Raw genomic sequence first — 14,033 nt, 5'->3', positions numbered from 1 at the left:
TGCGCGTCAACATGTGGCCGTGTAAAATGAGGAGGTCGGGTCCCCCAGCGCAGAAGGGACACTGCACCTCTGCCTACACTTCGTGTGTCGCCGCGTACCCTGACACCACTGGGCGTTGAGTGTGGAGCACGAAAGCGTTGCGCGTGTGCACGCACGCGGCAGCCCCACCCGAGGAGACGAAGGAGAAGAAGTGCAGAAGAGAATCACAAGACGATACAGAGACGGCGGTGCGGGGGCAGGCACGGCGGGGATTCCTTGTTGACACACATAGGGCAGACGCAGCCAAAGGTGCATCTCCGGCCGTCGGGCAAGGAGGATGGGGCGAGAGGGGGCGCTACCGCTGCTGCCACTGCAGAGCCACGCGACGCACCCCGGCAGCTCACGCCATCACCCTCCCCCCTTTGCGATCAGGTTTGGGGTTGAAGGGAAGTGGGCTTAGGTGTGCGTGGGGCAGCGAGAGCTCACAGGGCACCATCGAGGAGCATCGCACTTGCTTCTCCCGCGCTGCTCTTGTGTGGGAAAGGAAACAGCTCTCTTGTCACACGAGTCGATTAACGCACGCGGGCTGGTGCCTCGCAGATCTGCGTACCTGCCACGTCTTCAAGCACGTAAGAAAGGGCACACGAGCGCAGACAGACATGCGCGCTGGGGCAAGCAAACATGAAACACGCGCGCTTGTCACGCGTAGCCGGCCAACCTCTTCACATGTTCGACGCTTCCTTAGCCTGCTCCTCCTTCTTGTATGCCAAGTACGGACGCGTCTCGAGAAGCGTCTCATATATGGCGCGGGCCCACGGATGGTGGATGTTGGCGCCGGACCTGAAGAAACTGCCCAGGTCCTTGCCTGGGTTCACGGACTCGTAGCTGTGCGCCTGCACAACCATCTCCAGTAGGTCCATGTCCTTTACGAAGTGAGACTCGGCAGTCTCCTGCGCCTCGTACTCTTCAAACAAGTCGCCCAGCTCCTTGCTGAAGGTCGTGCTCGGCGAGGACGACACGAGGTTGCACAAGTCCTGCACCGCCTGCGACTCTTGCTGCTTCTTTACCTCCTTGGGGACTTTCATGGCGGGAGAGATGTCGCCGATAATGCTCTCGCCTGTATCATGGCAGAGCGCCATCTTGATCATCCTGTCCCGGTTCAGCGAGGTGTCAGGACACATCATGCACATAAGCGACATGCGGTACATGTGGTCACTAACCGACTCCGGACTGCAAATCTGGTTTTCCACCCAGCCCCGCCGGGCCGTGTCCTTGAGACGCCCCACAGTCTGCAGGAAGCTGATAACATCCTGAGCCGCCTTGGAGCCCTTCGTCAACGACATAGTTTCAGAGAAAATCGGAAAGATTCTCGTGCCGTCACTGCAACTTGGTGGTAATGCTTTTCTTTGTTCTTCTTGAAGGCGACGACGGGTAGGGGTCGCATACCCCGGACCATGCAGTGAAGGTGCGTGCGCAGAGATGCAGAAGGTTTGTATGTAGATATATGTGTAGTACGGGGTGAAAGGAAGGCAGAGAGGATGGAGGGATCGGTATAGCTGCGCGAAAAGCACTAGGACAGAGACCTGATGAGAAACATTCAGGCAGGCCGTGTGGCCCATTGCGCACGCCGCGATCTGGCACGTTCTACGGTGGCGCACACACGATACAACAGCACGGTAAGAGACAGAGGGAGCGACAGCGCCTCTTGTTTGCGCCGGCCGCGCCTCCATCCTCAGGTGTCGCCGCGCGCGCCCGCGCATCAACTATATTCGAAGACGGCAGCTGCAGAGCGCGCGCATTGCCTTGCCTGTCGCTGTCGCGGATGCGCTTTCGCCGTTGTTTCACTGGCTCTCGAGGGATGATCTCCCTCCCTCCCTCACCCCTTTTTCGGCTCTTTGCTCCTCATCTAAACAGCGGTGGCCAAGCGGCTCCACGCCGCCAGTCAGAATCCCCACCTGCAACGCAACCAAAGCAAGAAAAAAAGCCACTTCGACCAACTCACAAGTCCACGCTCTGCCTCTCCGCCTCTCGCACTTTCGCCCAAGGCTGCAACGGAGATGCGATGAGGAGGAAAACGGGAAACAAAGGAAAAGAGATCAGCACGCTCTCCCTTTTCTTTACTGCCAGCGCCTTCGCACGTCTTTGTTCCTCGCCTCCCCACTGCTGCCATCGCCGCCTCTCAAAAGTAGCTCACGTAGCGCTCGTACGGCTTGTTGCCGTGGCCGTCTGTGATGGGCTCGTTGAAGCCGAGTTGGTCGGCCAGAGTGCGTCCTTTGAAGGTGGCCATGGACCGTAGTAGCTTACCATCAGCCTCGTTCGAGTATATTCGCATGAAGGAATCTGTAGAGCCCTCCTGCGCCGGGGCCCGGCTCGTCAGCTCCACGTGTACGTCGCTGTTGAACTCTTTCATGAAGCTCCACTGTTGCAGGTGCCCAAAGAAGCTCTTGTCCGGCTTGCGTGGGGGGCTGCAGACAACGTCGATCTGCGTCATCTTCTCCGAGGCCCCTAACACTCTTCGCCACCGCGGTCGCTCAACAGTGCGGATGTAGACAGCCTCGATCTCGGCATACACGTGCAGCAGCAGATGCAGCTCAAGCTCCGCAACAGGTGGAATCGGCGGCCGCTGCGCCATGCAGGCCGCGAGGTCATGTGGCTCGAGGCGTTTCAATGGCAGTTTATTGGTGTCGAAGGTCATCATCAAGTTCTCGTCAAAGAGACGCTCTTCTGTGGGAGCGGCAGCGGTGCTGCCCTCTGCGCTGGTAGCCGGCGTCACTGCCGGTCGGCGGTTTTTTCTCTTTTGCTGTCTCTGCTGCGTTAGAGTGACCATCTCGGGGTAGGTGATGAACTTGCTGGAGCGCATGCCCGGATTGACGAGGATGCCGAGCTGGTGGCTGCCGAGGGCCACCGTCGCCAGGGTGCTAAAGTGTTGAATGCTGCCGGTGACACACACAGGAAAAGGAAGCTTGCAGAACTCCTCCCATTGCGTGCCGCTGCGCGGCACAGGGAACCAGCACGATTCATACACGTTGGTGCGCGAGAAGTACGAATCCATGTACTCCTCCATGGTGAAGATGGGCAGCACCGGCATCCCGTTCGGCAGCACCATCAGCCCCGGCACCCGCTTCTCCTCGCACTGCTCCATCTCGATCCAGAGCTTCTTGCCTTTCGGAAACACGTCCGAGTCGTTCGCCAACACCTCAGTGCACATTTCCGTCGTGCGCAAGAACAGGTACACCTCGTTCCACTTCTCATGCCCAGCGGGTTCGTTGCGTACCTGATCGAGCGCCAACCGCAGACGGTCCATCTTGGACAGGCTCTTCAGGTTCTGTGAACTGGACATGACGTCCTGCACCATCCGCTGCCGCTGATGCTCCTGGACGTACGGGGGGTCTTCGTCGGCGCTCACGTTGTGCATATCCACGCCAAAGGTAGACATTGCATCTTTCATGCGATCCGGGACAGTGGGTTGTTGACGATACCCTTTGTTCGGCACGTACGTCTGGTGTCGACGCTGCGTACGAGGGGCAAAACGTGCGCCGCCACAGGCAGGTGCAGTGGGGAGGCTCGGTGGCCTTGCGAGCTCACTGCCGACGTGGCAGCAACAGCAACGCGCTCCGAATCGCATGTTGGCCGCGCGCACACACCGCTTCGTGAATGAAAAAAAAAACACTACTTGCCGTTGTGCATGCGTGTGTGTGTGTGTGTGTGTGTGTGTGTGTGTGTGTTTGGGCGCGCGCGTGACGATGGAGAAGGACGAAAAGCAGAGAGCCAGAAGACAGAAACACGGTGCGAGTATCAGCGCAGACAAGAGAAGGTGAAGAGGCAGTAATGAGAGCAGGAGAGTCCAAGCGTCACTGCACTACCCGACTGCAGAGCAGCGTGCGTCGGCAGAAATCACTGGAAAGCCACGCCGGCAATTTTTTTTCTCAACGTGTCTGTTCTCTGTCATACGAGTCCAACGCCACCCCATCATCCACGGGCCTGTCACAGGCCCCAGTCGCGTAGTGCGAGGCAGCCCGAAAGACGCTTTACAGCCGTGCGCCGGCACAGTCCTCTGAGCACGGCCCTCTGCCTCGAGCACTACGCACCAGCCGCTCCCTCATCATGCTGGTCGCCACCTGGTGCACCCCCCCCCATCGGGTGGGGCTCAGGTTCCTCGCAACTAGACACTTTGAGGTACGCTCGAGTCACGCTGGCATTCTGCCCATTTTGTGAACAGTACGAAACCTGTGCGTTGTCGCAGGTTGCTCTGAAGCCTATCAGGACCTGACCGGCCGTCATCGATCGCGATGCACCGTTCTAGCTTCGCTACGTCGTAGGGTGCGTTGATCCTGTCACCACTAGAAGTGGTTCGGCAGTGGGCAGGGACAGAGTGGGGGGGGGGGCATGCCGGGTAGAAGAGGAAAAAGCAGTGAGCCGGAGGAGCGGTGCAGAGACAGCTCTGTCAAGCGTACCTAGGCCGATCTATCACGAGCTGCCTTTCATACACGCACAAATATATATGTATGCATGAATACATACTCTGCCCCCGGCTGTTGCAGCTGACGAATACGATTACCTGCGCTCCTCCCGACCACCAAGCGGGCACGCTAAGCCTCCTCTCCGTTCCCTTCGCAGTTGCCTCACTTTTCGCCTCGTTTCTGTTTCTCGCTGTAGGGGAAGTGTACTCTTAGTCTGCGGCTCAAGCCATCGAGCCCATACGTGGCGCACGGCTCTCCTCTGGCACGTCATACGGTCACACATCCGGCAAACAAGCAGGTGAAGGTGCACACAGCGGCGATCATGTACGCTGTACGCATGCGTGGCCTCAAGGGCAGCCCCACGCATCCAAAGAATAAGCGTCCCGCAGCTAATGCGCTCATCAGCGCTTTGCGATCGGGTCCACCATGCGCTCTAGCAAAACCCTCTCCATCTTGGCAGGGGGAAGGTTCTCTGCAACACACAGGTACTCAAGCTGGTCGCGGTGCTCAATGATAGTCGCAAGTGTGTCGCGGTGCTGGTACCGCATCCAGTCATCCTTGGTGGTCTCCAGCGTCATGGTTCCCTCGTGCTTCAGCAGAACCTGCTCCACATGCGGAGCATACTCCAGCCCCGGCCGCACAAACGGGTCGCCCATGGCAACGTGGTCTGAACTGCTTCGTTCGACACTTCAGAGAGTGAAGCACAAAGGCGCTTCAAGTCAGTCGAGGTCACGCGTTTGCGAAATTTTGCTGTGGCGCGTGTATGTGTACGTGTGCTGCTTGGGTGGGCTGCAGCGACGCACGCGTTCCGATAACAGGAGGTCGTGCGTGCGTCACGGATGATCGACAGCGAGCATCAAGGGCGAGGGCAAGGATACAGAGGGAGCAAAAAGTCAAGCGCCCGCAAGGGCGGAGCGAGAGAACCGAGAAACAACCCGAGATTGGCAACCTCCATAAACCAGAACGAAAAGGAAGCATGTCTCTGTGGGCCTTCTGTGAGGACAATGCAAAAGATTGGCTGTTCCGTTAGCCATAGCGTGCATGGGGGGATTTGAAGCCGTCTAGAGGCCCTCCCACGTTCCTCCCCGGAGAGAAGGTAGAAATCTTGGAGGAAGCGGGAGGGGAGGAGGCTCTCCTGGAGCACCTACCGCCCCCCCCCCCAGTTCCCCACCTGCTCCATCATAGAGTTCGCATGTGTCTACGCGATCGAAAGCCTTGTGTCTATGGCGAGGTGGCCCTCAGAAGCAGTATGCGTTCGTTTCTATTCGGAAAGTCGAGAAAAGCACGCCACGACGAATCAGAGCAAGCAATGGGAAAAGATAAAAACGACGAGAAGAAGACGCCACGCTGAGCCTCTCTGAGAACTGCGCGATCAGTGCGCGCTTGTCTGTGTGTGGCTGCGTACCCGGTGCTGGAGCGAAGACCCAGATGCACCGCGGGATCGTGCAGCTATCCAGTCCCCCCCCCGTTCTCCCCTCCCTCTATCTGTCTAGCTCACCCCTCCCCTACGCGCTGCTCTCCCTCATCAGCAACGCTGAGGCGAGCCTGTGTTCCCACGAGAAGCGAATGGCAGTTCCGAGACACGAGTACAGAGCAGACATCCACGGGCAGAAGACAACTTGCGAAAGAAAAAGAAAGGAACCGCGGACAAGCACACACTCGCCGCACTCGCTGTCGCTTAGTTGGCAACGCGCGCAGCCTTTACAGTGTGCCGCGACTCAAGATGTTTCTCCTCGGCACACAAGACAGCCTGCGCCGGTTTCGTCGCGAAAAAGCAAGACAACGGCGCGGTGGAAAGCGTCTGTGTCACATCGGTGCCGTCCGTCGCAGTCGTCGCACCGTCATGTGCCACACTAGAAACGCCCGCGTGCACTGGAGGATAAGGCGGCGGCGCCCTCGCTCCCTCCTGAGCGGGTTGCGTTGAGCGCTCTTTGCCCGCCACATCGCTTAGCAACTGCTCTAGCTTGGCTACGGCTCGACGCGTGCCCGCTTCCCCGGGGAACTGCTCCTCATGTGAAGGCGACGGCGTTGCCGCAGGCTTTGACGACACGTTTCCGCTGTCGTGCCGCGGCGTGCTGCAGGATGGACTCGACAATTCAAAAGATGGACTGAAGTCCAACTGTGGAGACGTGCTAGAGAGCGACACGGATGGGTGCTTTGTGGACGGTGTCGGCGGAGGTGTCTGCGTGGAGGCCAGCGCGTCACAGGCTCGCGCGTCTCTCTGTGACGGAGCGGCGCGAGGTAAGCCATCGTCGTCGCTCCGCGCCCCCAGCACTGAAGAACTGAGCGAGTAGAGATCGGGTCGTCGCAGCTGCAGCTCACGCGCGTAGGCCATTCGTTTCTCCATATTCATCTCGCTGAGCACCACGCTGCGAGGAGTCAAAGTGGGGCGAAACGTGCACTCCTCCGACGCCTTCTTTTGACCTGCCTCGCTCGCCGCACGCGCGCGGTCGACGGCGCGACGCCGCCGCTGCACGTGGTCCTCATACCCGCGCACAAAGTCAGCAGCAGCGGTTGGAATCTTTGTTGGCGGCGTGTCTTTCGAGGCAACGCGACTTTGCGAGCTACCGCAACGAGGCTCCCTCGACTTGCCAGCGGAGGCTTCACGCCTCAGTGTTGCCGCAGTGTTCGCCACGCTTGCCTTTGCAGCGCAGCTTGGCGTCACGGTGGCGGGTGCGGATGTCGGCGGAGAGCAGTCAGCCTGCACAGGGACGGTGTAGATATGCGTTCGAGCCGGCTTTTCGTCACTTGCGCCTTCAGAGGCGTGTGCCGTTGCAGGTGCAACCACCGAGCAGCCAATTTCACTCCGGCGACCCGGCGCACTGCTAACGGCCCCTGTCCCTCTCCCCCATGGCGGGGTAGACACAGGCGCGTCGCCATCCATCGCCCCCAGCGAGTCACCAGAGCTCACCAAGCCATTCGACGTCACGGCACCCGCAGAATCGGCAGCAGAAGAATCTGATGGGCTGTAAGGCACAGCCACGATCGCATTGGGGTCACTGCGGTGTGGCAGACACCATGGTTGTATTCCATACTGCGCCACGTAGCGCGCGAGCGCTGCCATGAACTCTGTCTTGGTGATGGGCTGCTGCCGATCCGCAAAGGAAGACGCAAGTGCTGCGGCGATGCCGGAGTCTTCTGGGTAGTAGCAGCGGACCTGCTGCTTGACTTGCGCGAGGCACACTGCGTTAGCTGTGGGGGAAACCGCGTACTTGTAAAAGAGAGCACCGAGGCGGATGCGCAGGAGCTCCTTGTGCACCGACACGTTCGCCGCAGGACATGCCGCCGGCGCCGCCAGACTACGAGGGGAGCTAGTGGCTGTCGCCGGGCACACGGCGTCTGAGGGAAGCCATGGCGAGCATGCTCTATCCGACGGCACCCGCGATGCCGCTAGATTGTCGTTTTCCACGTAGGCTCTCATTGAGCCCGCGGGAGAAGCAAAGTCGTTGTTGATCTTGAGCGGCAGCGGCGCCGAGGCATCAGTCGCCGCAGGGTAAGCGCTACCACTGCCGCTCCTCGCTAGCTGCGCGAAGCGTGGCGCGGTTGTTGGGCCTTTTGAATTCGACGAAGATCTGCTGCGAAGAGCACCACCTCCTCGCCCAGCCGTCGCCTCTCGCTTGGCGGCGGCTCGTGGCGTTTCGCGTTCCTGCTGCTCCAAAGCAATGCGCAGCTCTTCTCGGTTCGCCGCACGCGCCGCCGCCCAAGCTGTGAAGCGGTCGGCCAGCTGTTGGGCGTCGGCGTGAGAAAGTGTCAGCCCGCCACCGACAACGTGGCGCTGTTCCTCGGCTGCTGCTCTCTGAAGTCGCACCTGCTGACGCAGGAGACGTTCGCCGCCGTCGCGGTACAGTCGCTCCCCAGGCTCAAACGGCTCATGTCGTGGAGGTGACGCTCGCCGACTCCGGTTGCTCCTCGCGCGTTCGCCCGTTTCTGGTGTGCGGAAAGAGCGGCGGTGATGCCAGCGTTGGCGGCGGCGGCGGCGCAGGCTTGACATCAGCTCCTCCGTTCCAGGAGAGAGGGTGGGTTTGAAGGTGCACTCTTTCTCGCGCTCCACCATTCGCTCGAGCCGCATTCGCAGTCGCTTCTCGTCGTGCGCGGCCTGGTCCTCCAGCCGGCTCTCCAACGGGTAGTACGCCCCACCCGCCGCGAACCGCGCCGCGTAGGCCGACACGGAAGGGTGAAACGTGCACTCCTTCGTCTCCTGTGCAGCCTTCTGCCTCGCCTGCGCCTCCTGCGCCAGCTTCACGTTGTCGGCCCTCGCCTGGGCCTCGAGAAAGAGCCGCGTCCCTCGCTTGACTGCCTCCGCAGGCACACGCACGGGCTTCGGATACCTTCGCGCCTCCTCATCGCGCCTCTTGCATCTCTCGTACTTCTCCACTTGTCGTGCCAGTTGAGCCTGGTTCGGCTTCAAAAGCCGCGACTGAGCCTGCTCGTCTGGTTTGCGGCGTGGCTTGCACGCGGGGGAGGGCTTCATGGAAAGCGAGGGACCTGCAATGCCTCTTCTGGCTACACTATCATGTTCCACGCACCCCGCCGTCTCTGCCTCGCTGACCGCGTGGTAGACGCTACTGTTTCCTCTCAGGTACTCGCGGGCGAGATGCCGGTACATCTTCTCGAACGCGCGCGCGTCGTTTTCCGCTTCGTCCATGTCGCGAGCAGTGCATGGAGAAACGAAAGCGCCACCTTTTCTGTTCGACCGCGCGCATGCTTGATAGGCTGGAGGAGTAGTGATCGCGCAAGGCGTGGGCATCACCTGTCTCGATGAACCCATGCTGAGTCCTGTCTCCGCTACCTCGCGTGGGCGACGGGACATTCCCCGACCCTGGAGGAGCTGGTTAGTTTCGTACGCTCTTGGTCCGCCGCTGTAGTGCCCGGCCAAGGCCATTCGAGCGAGCCCTTCGATGAGCTCATCGGCAGAGTCAACGACGGTGGAGGCAATCGAGTCCGGCTCGCTGTCGCCCGAGGAGACCTCGACGCGTCCACGTTGCGTGAACAAACTCATGATGGCGACAGCGCAAAGGAAGCGTAAGGAGAAGAAGACACGTAGCGGTAAACTGTTGCTCTTTCTTTTTTTTTTCGGAGGAAAGGGGAGGGCAACATATGCATGCAGAGGCAAGAAACAAATGCTGGAGGGCACCGGCGTGTACAAGTGGAGATAGCAGCGCTAGGTGGTATCCCTTGTTGTTGGCGCACCTGTGAATGTGTAGTTGTGTTTGTGTGGGGATGGGAGGGAGGGGAGAAAGAGGGCCCGTGTGCCGCTCGCCTTGACCTTCACACCCTCCTCGCCTTCCTTTCCTCTATGCACGTTGTATGAATCTATGCGCAGGTGGCTTCTTGTGATGCTTGTGCGTGCGTGTTCGGCCGCTTCCTCACTTCGCGCGCACACCTGTAGCAGGGGGAGGGCGGCCAAATCAGACTCACGGAGCACCAAACCGTATATTGGCCGCCTGTGTGCAGCTTCGCCCCCTAATCGTGTTCACTCGCTTGAAGGGAGGTCCGTTATTGTGCCCGCGCTGCCGGCGACGCGCAGTCCAGCGTCGAACCCTTTCAGTGATGATGCATGTAAAGGATACGCGCTGACACGAAAGAGGGAAAGAGGCAGCAGTACACGAATGCAGCAAGAAGCAAGAGGATATCAAGGAGAAAGAGATGATCATGAGCCCAGATAAAGGCGCCGCCGCTTTAGAGGGCAGCAGGAGGAGGGAGGTGCGAGGAGAGGCGGTAGGACAAGAGGCGAGCTGGCGCCTCTATTCCCCGTCTCACGAAGGCGGCTGCCCTGACAGGATATGCGGCCGATCAGAAGAGAGAGGCCGAAATGATGGAAACGGTGCCCGACGCAAGATCACCTGGTGCGCCTAACTTGCACCTGTGCGCACGAGAGTAGCCTCTGTGTGTCCGTCTTGCCACGCCATCCCTGTGTCTTCCTCAAGGCCACACTCGACGCGTGTGTGTGTGTGTGTGTGCTTCGGCAGCCTTACGGATGTTAGTCGCCTATGTTTACACGCAAAACGCACACCCCGCACGAAGGAACGGGAGAGGGAGAGGGAGATGGAGAGGTGGTGTGCGGGGAAAGACCACGAAAGCAAAGGGCGAAGCGTGAGAGACATGAAGAAGCACAGAGAGACACCGCGAGGCACCCACCCACACGCACACACACACACACACAACTACACAAACACACACGATTGGCGCAGTGCAACGGCGAAGTGGTGATGAGAGCAGAAGATTATTTATTTAGTTTTTTTTTGCTTGTCAAAAAGAAAAACCACCACTAGGCGTCGTCCTCATCGTCGCACGACTCTCGCTCCGGCTCTTCCAGGTCGCCGTCTCCGTCCTCCTCTGTGCCCTGGTCGTCTTCTGCCTCGAGCAGCTCAAGCGGGTAGGGGTGATCTAGGTCTTTCACCTGCGCCGCCGCCTCCGGGCCACCCATCTCCTGCACCAAAATGCTGATGGCGGCGTCCACCTCGCTCAGCGCAGTTGCGTCGCCGCCGGAGACCACTAGCATCACACGCGCCCGCCGCAGCAGGCGCGCCGCGTCAGCGTATCGTCCCCGCATACGGGCACTCTCGCCGAGCAGGAACCACACGTAGGGGTTGTTGTCCCCATACTGGAGCACTTCCAGTAGGAACTGAAAAGCCTCGGCTGGGTCAACCTGCATCAGAAGTCGGCCTAGCTCAATCTTAGACTCGTACGTGGGCTGATGCTCCTCGCCGAGGCGATGTGTTGCGTCTACAGCACGGCGCAGCGACTGTAGCGCCTCGTCGGGGCGGCATTGACTCAGGCGGAGGGACGCCTGCAGCTGGTGCGGCTCCACAATATCGTTATTCAGCTCCAGTGCGCGGTTCACAGCCTGCTCGCACTGCTGCTCGGCATTTTCTGCGAAGCAGAGGTCAGTCAGGTAGAGCTCGGCCACGGCGCAGCACATGGTCGCCATGGTCTCCTGCAGTGTTTTCTTCATCTTCTTCTTTCGGCATCCGTGCAGCATGAGGCTTGCAATCCCGTACGCCTTTTCGTAGCACTTGAGTGCCTCCTCTGCCTCGCACAGTTGCGCTAAGTTCAGGTACTTCACGTACCCCTGGTTCGGGTTGATGTCGATCGCATGGCGAAGCATCTGCCGAGCGCGAGGGATGTCTTGGACGTTGTGGATCATGACTTCCGCATAGGCCTCCAATACCTCGTCATTGTTTGGAGACTGGGCGAGGGCCACCTCGTAGAACTCGCAGGCAGCCTTTACATTACCGGCGTCCACAGCACTCTGAGCGAGAGCAAGCAAGGCATGAGTGTCCATCACCTCCCAGGGCCGCTAAAGGTTCCTCTACAACGGTTCGTGCGCCGATATGGTTGTGTGTGTGTGTGTGTGTGTGTGTACGTATGCGTGTGCTCGCTGCGCCCCCCCCACACACACACACTAGTGAAAACGAGGGAGGAAGCAATGAAGGTATGGGTCTCAAAAAAAAAAACGGGATAACGAATCCCGCGACACTCGCACGCGCTTGGGACGAGCAAGGCGTTGGATCGAGGAGTGGGCGAAGAAAAAAAAAGTAGAGGAAGTGCGAGGGTGAGGGATCGACAAGGTATGCGAGGGAGGAAGAGGGCATGTGTATGGGGATAGGATGGGAAGGGGACGATGGAGAAGGAGAAAGAAAAAAGAGAAAGTGGCGCGGAGAAGTGCATGCCGTCAACAAACGCTCCCTTCTCCGACTTTATAACGGTTACCGGACGAGCAGAAAGTGCTCGTTGGTGGAAAGGCCTCTGTTGCTGCTGCTGCTGCTGCTTCGCGCAACACAGGCACAGAGCTCATTGCGGTAGAGAGAGAGAGAGCAGAAAGAGTGCCGTATGTGTTACACACGTACATAGAAGAGGGAGAGGCAGCCGTCCAGCTTCGACAGTCGCTCGCCGTGGACGCGAGCTCCATCATCATCGCTCCTCCCTCGGCACGTTTCTGAAACACTTCTGCACGTGTGTTTCCTTTTCGTGACGCGCAGCCTTGCTTTTTGTTTGTTTCGCTGTTGGCTGCGCTGGCTGCAACAACACAGCATCCATGCGCAACGTGCGGAGCATATGTACAACGTACAAAGGTTGGAAGGGGTCAGAGACAGCGCCCATCTGTCTGACTGGCGGAAGCAACAAGACGGGAAGAAGGAAAGAGGAAAAAGGAAAAAGGAGGAGAAGAGAACAGACAAAGGCGTGCTCGGCATCAACTAGTAAAGAGAGAACTGGGCTCTAGATGTAGCTGTGCGTATGTGTGTTTTTGTGTGTCTGTGCACAGGACTAGGTTAGTAGCATTTTCGTTTCAGGTCGGCATCGATCCGTCTCTCCTGGACCCCACTTCCCTTGCTGATGTGGCACGCTGCTGTCGATATTTTTACATGGGAGCAGTTAGCGCTTCCTCAACACCTTTTTCGTGCACATGGTTGTGTGTGAGCGTGTGGTGTGCGGGAGAGAGTGCACGGGACGGAAAAAAAAAGGTGTCGAGTGCCCGTGGAAGGAGCGAGAGGTAGCACATGGCGAATGCGATGCACCGAGAGTCCTCTTGCGCTGCCCTAGCTCTGCCCCTCCTCCTCGAAGAGATTGAAAGCCTCGGCAAGCAGAAGGCGCTCGAACATGTGCGGCAGCTCCTTCTCGTACTCCACCTCACGCGGCCCCGTGTCCCCTTCGCCGCCGCACGTGTCACATTCGAGGCGCAGCACGCAAATGTCGCGGTGCGTCAGGTGGTACGGTGCGTTCTCCAAGGCGCCCTGGTAGTCTTGGAGAAGCAGGCGGCCCGTCCCCGCCTCATCGAGGAGGCGAAAGATGCGCAGAAAGCCTTGCTCGATGTCGTAGCGGTTCATGCCGTGCACAGTTGCGCAGGTGTCGCTGCTGTCCACGTCGAAGGAGAAGTCGTGGTGCTGCTGAAAATACTGAATAGTGCGCACCGCTGCGTGGGAGAAGGGGCTGTACTCGATGGCATCACCTGTCATGCGGCTACCGTCGTCCTCGATGATCGTCGTGAATGGCGCTGTAAGAAGGTAGAGCGCCTGAGACTCCGTCAGCTCAAATGCCTCCGTCAGCGCTCGCCGTACCTCTGAAACGGGTAGCCGCCCACTTTCTGATACGTCCATCGTCGAGAACACTTTCACCATCTTGTTCGCCAGTATCGCTCGCTCAGGGTCCTCGACGAGGGGGGTGTAATGGTCCGGCGGCGGCTGCTTTGCCTGCAGCGGGTCCGTCTCGAGGGCCAGCTTCTTGAAATACGCCGCGCTCCATTCCAGAATATCCGACGGCTGATTGCGCAGCACTTCCCGCGCGTACTCCTTCAGCACATCGCTGAAGTTGGGCGGGAGATGCTGGCGTGGCTGGTACTGCGTCGCCAACGTACGCTCGCGAAACGTCTCCGCGGACATGCGCACACACACACAAAAAAAAAAATCAGTCAGAGTGTTTGGTCTGTGCTTGTGTGCTTATAGGGCGACTCTCCCCCTTAGACGGGGAAGACAAAGCAGAAATGGCCCTTCTCTGTTCTCTGAGCGACAACGACGATGAGACGCGCAAGCGGGAACGCATGCGCGAGAGGCGATCGAAGTCGAAACGATAAAGAGTTTAAGTTCCGAAGAAAAA

At 59.2% G+C, this 14,033-nt stretch overlaps 6 protein-coding genes across 6 annotated transcripts; all 6 read right to left on the bottom strand.

Annotated features, from left to right (window-relative positions):
- Positions 1-701: 701 nt before the first annotated feature.
- Positions 702-1,322, bottom strand: LDBPK_354170 (hypothetical protein, conserved; the record flags this gene model as incomplete). Its single annotated transcript, XM_003864947.1, has 1 exon — positions 702-1,322. One exon carries the CDS (start codon positions 1,320-1,322, stop codon positions 702-704), a length of 621 nt encoding a protein of 206 aa, XP_003864995.1.
- An 836-nt stretch (positions 1,323-2,158) lies between these two features.
- Positions 2,159-3,427, bottom strand: LDBPK_354160 (hypothetical protein, conserved; the record flags this gene model as incomplete). The annotated part of the gene is made up of 1 exon (XM_003864946.1): positions 2,159-3,427. The coding sequence occupies one exon, from the start codon at positions 3,425-3,427 to the stop codon at positions 2,159-2,161; it is 1,269 nt and encodes a 422-aa protein (XP_003864994.1).
- A 1,413-nt stretch (positions 3,428-4,840) lies between these two features.
- LDBPK_354150 (hypothetical protein, conserved) lies at positions 4,841-5,095 on the bottom strand (the record flags this gene model as incomplete). Its single annotated transcript, XM_003864945.1, has 1 exon — positions 4,841-5,095. One exon carries the CDS (start codon positions 5,093-5,095, stop codon positions 4,841-4,843), a length of 255 nt encoding a protein of 84 aa, XP_003864993.1.
- Positions 5,096-6,117: 1,022 nt separating this feature from the next.
- On the bottom strand, positions 6,118-9,438 carry LDBPK_354140 (hypothetical protein, conserved; the record flags this gene model as incomplete). The annotated part of the gene is made up of 1 exon (XM_003864944.1): positions 6,118-9,438. The coding sequence occupies one exon, from the start codon at positions 9,436-9,438 to the stop codon at positions 6,118-6,120; it is 3,321 nt and encodes a 1,106-aa protein (XP_003864992.1).
- A 1,269-nt stretch (positions 9,439-10,707) lies between these two features.
- Positions 10,708-11,724, bottom strand: LDBPK_354130 (hypothetical protein, conserved; the record flags this gene model as incomplete). The annotated part of the gene is made up of 1 exon (XM_003864943.1): positions 10,708-11,724. The coding sequence occupies one exon, from the start codon at positions 11,722-11,724 to the stop codon at positions 10,708-10,710; it is 1,017 nt and encodes a 338-aa protein (XP_003864991.1).
- A 1,255-nt stretch (positions 11,725-12,979) lies between these two features.
- LDBPK_354120 (hypothetical protein, conserved) lies at positions 12,980-13,819 on the bottom strand (the record flags this gene model as incomplete). Its single annotated transcript, XM_003864942.1, has 1 exon — positions 12,980-13,819. One exon carries the CDS (start codon positions 13,817-13,819, stop codon positions 12,980-12,982), a length of 840 nt encoding a protein of 279 aa, XP_003864990.1.
- Between the last annotated feature and the right edge of the window lie 214 nt (positions 13,820-14,033).

The sequence above is a fragment of the Leishmania donovani genome, chromosome 35 (genome assembly GCF_000227135.1).
Source record: "Leishmania donovani BPK282A1 complete genome, chromosome 35".
Classification (NCBI taxonomy): domain Eukaryota; phylum Euglenozoa; class Kinetoplastea; order Trypanosomatida; family Trypanosomatidae; genus Leishmania; species Leishmania donovani.
The sequence above is the reverse complement of the archived record's forward strand: the minus strand, read 5'-3'. Positions and strand labels throughout refer to the sequence as shown.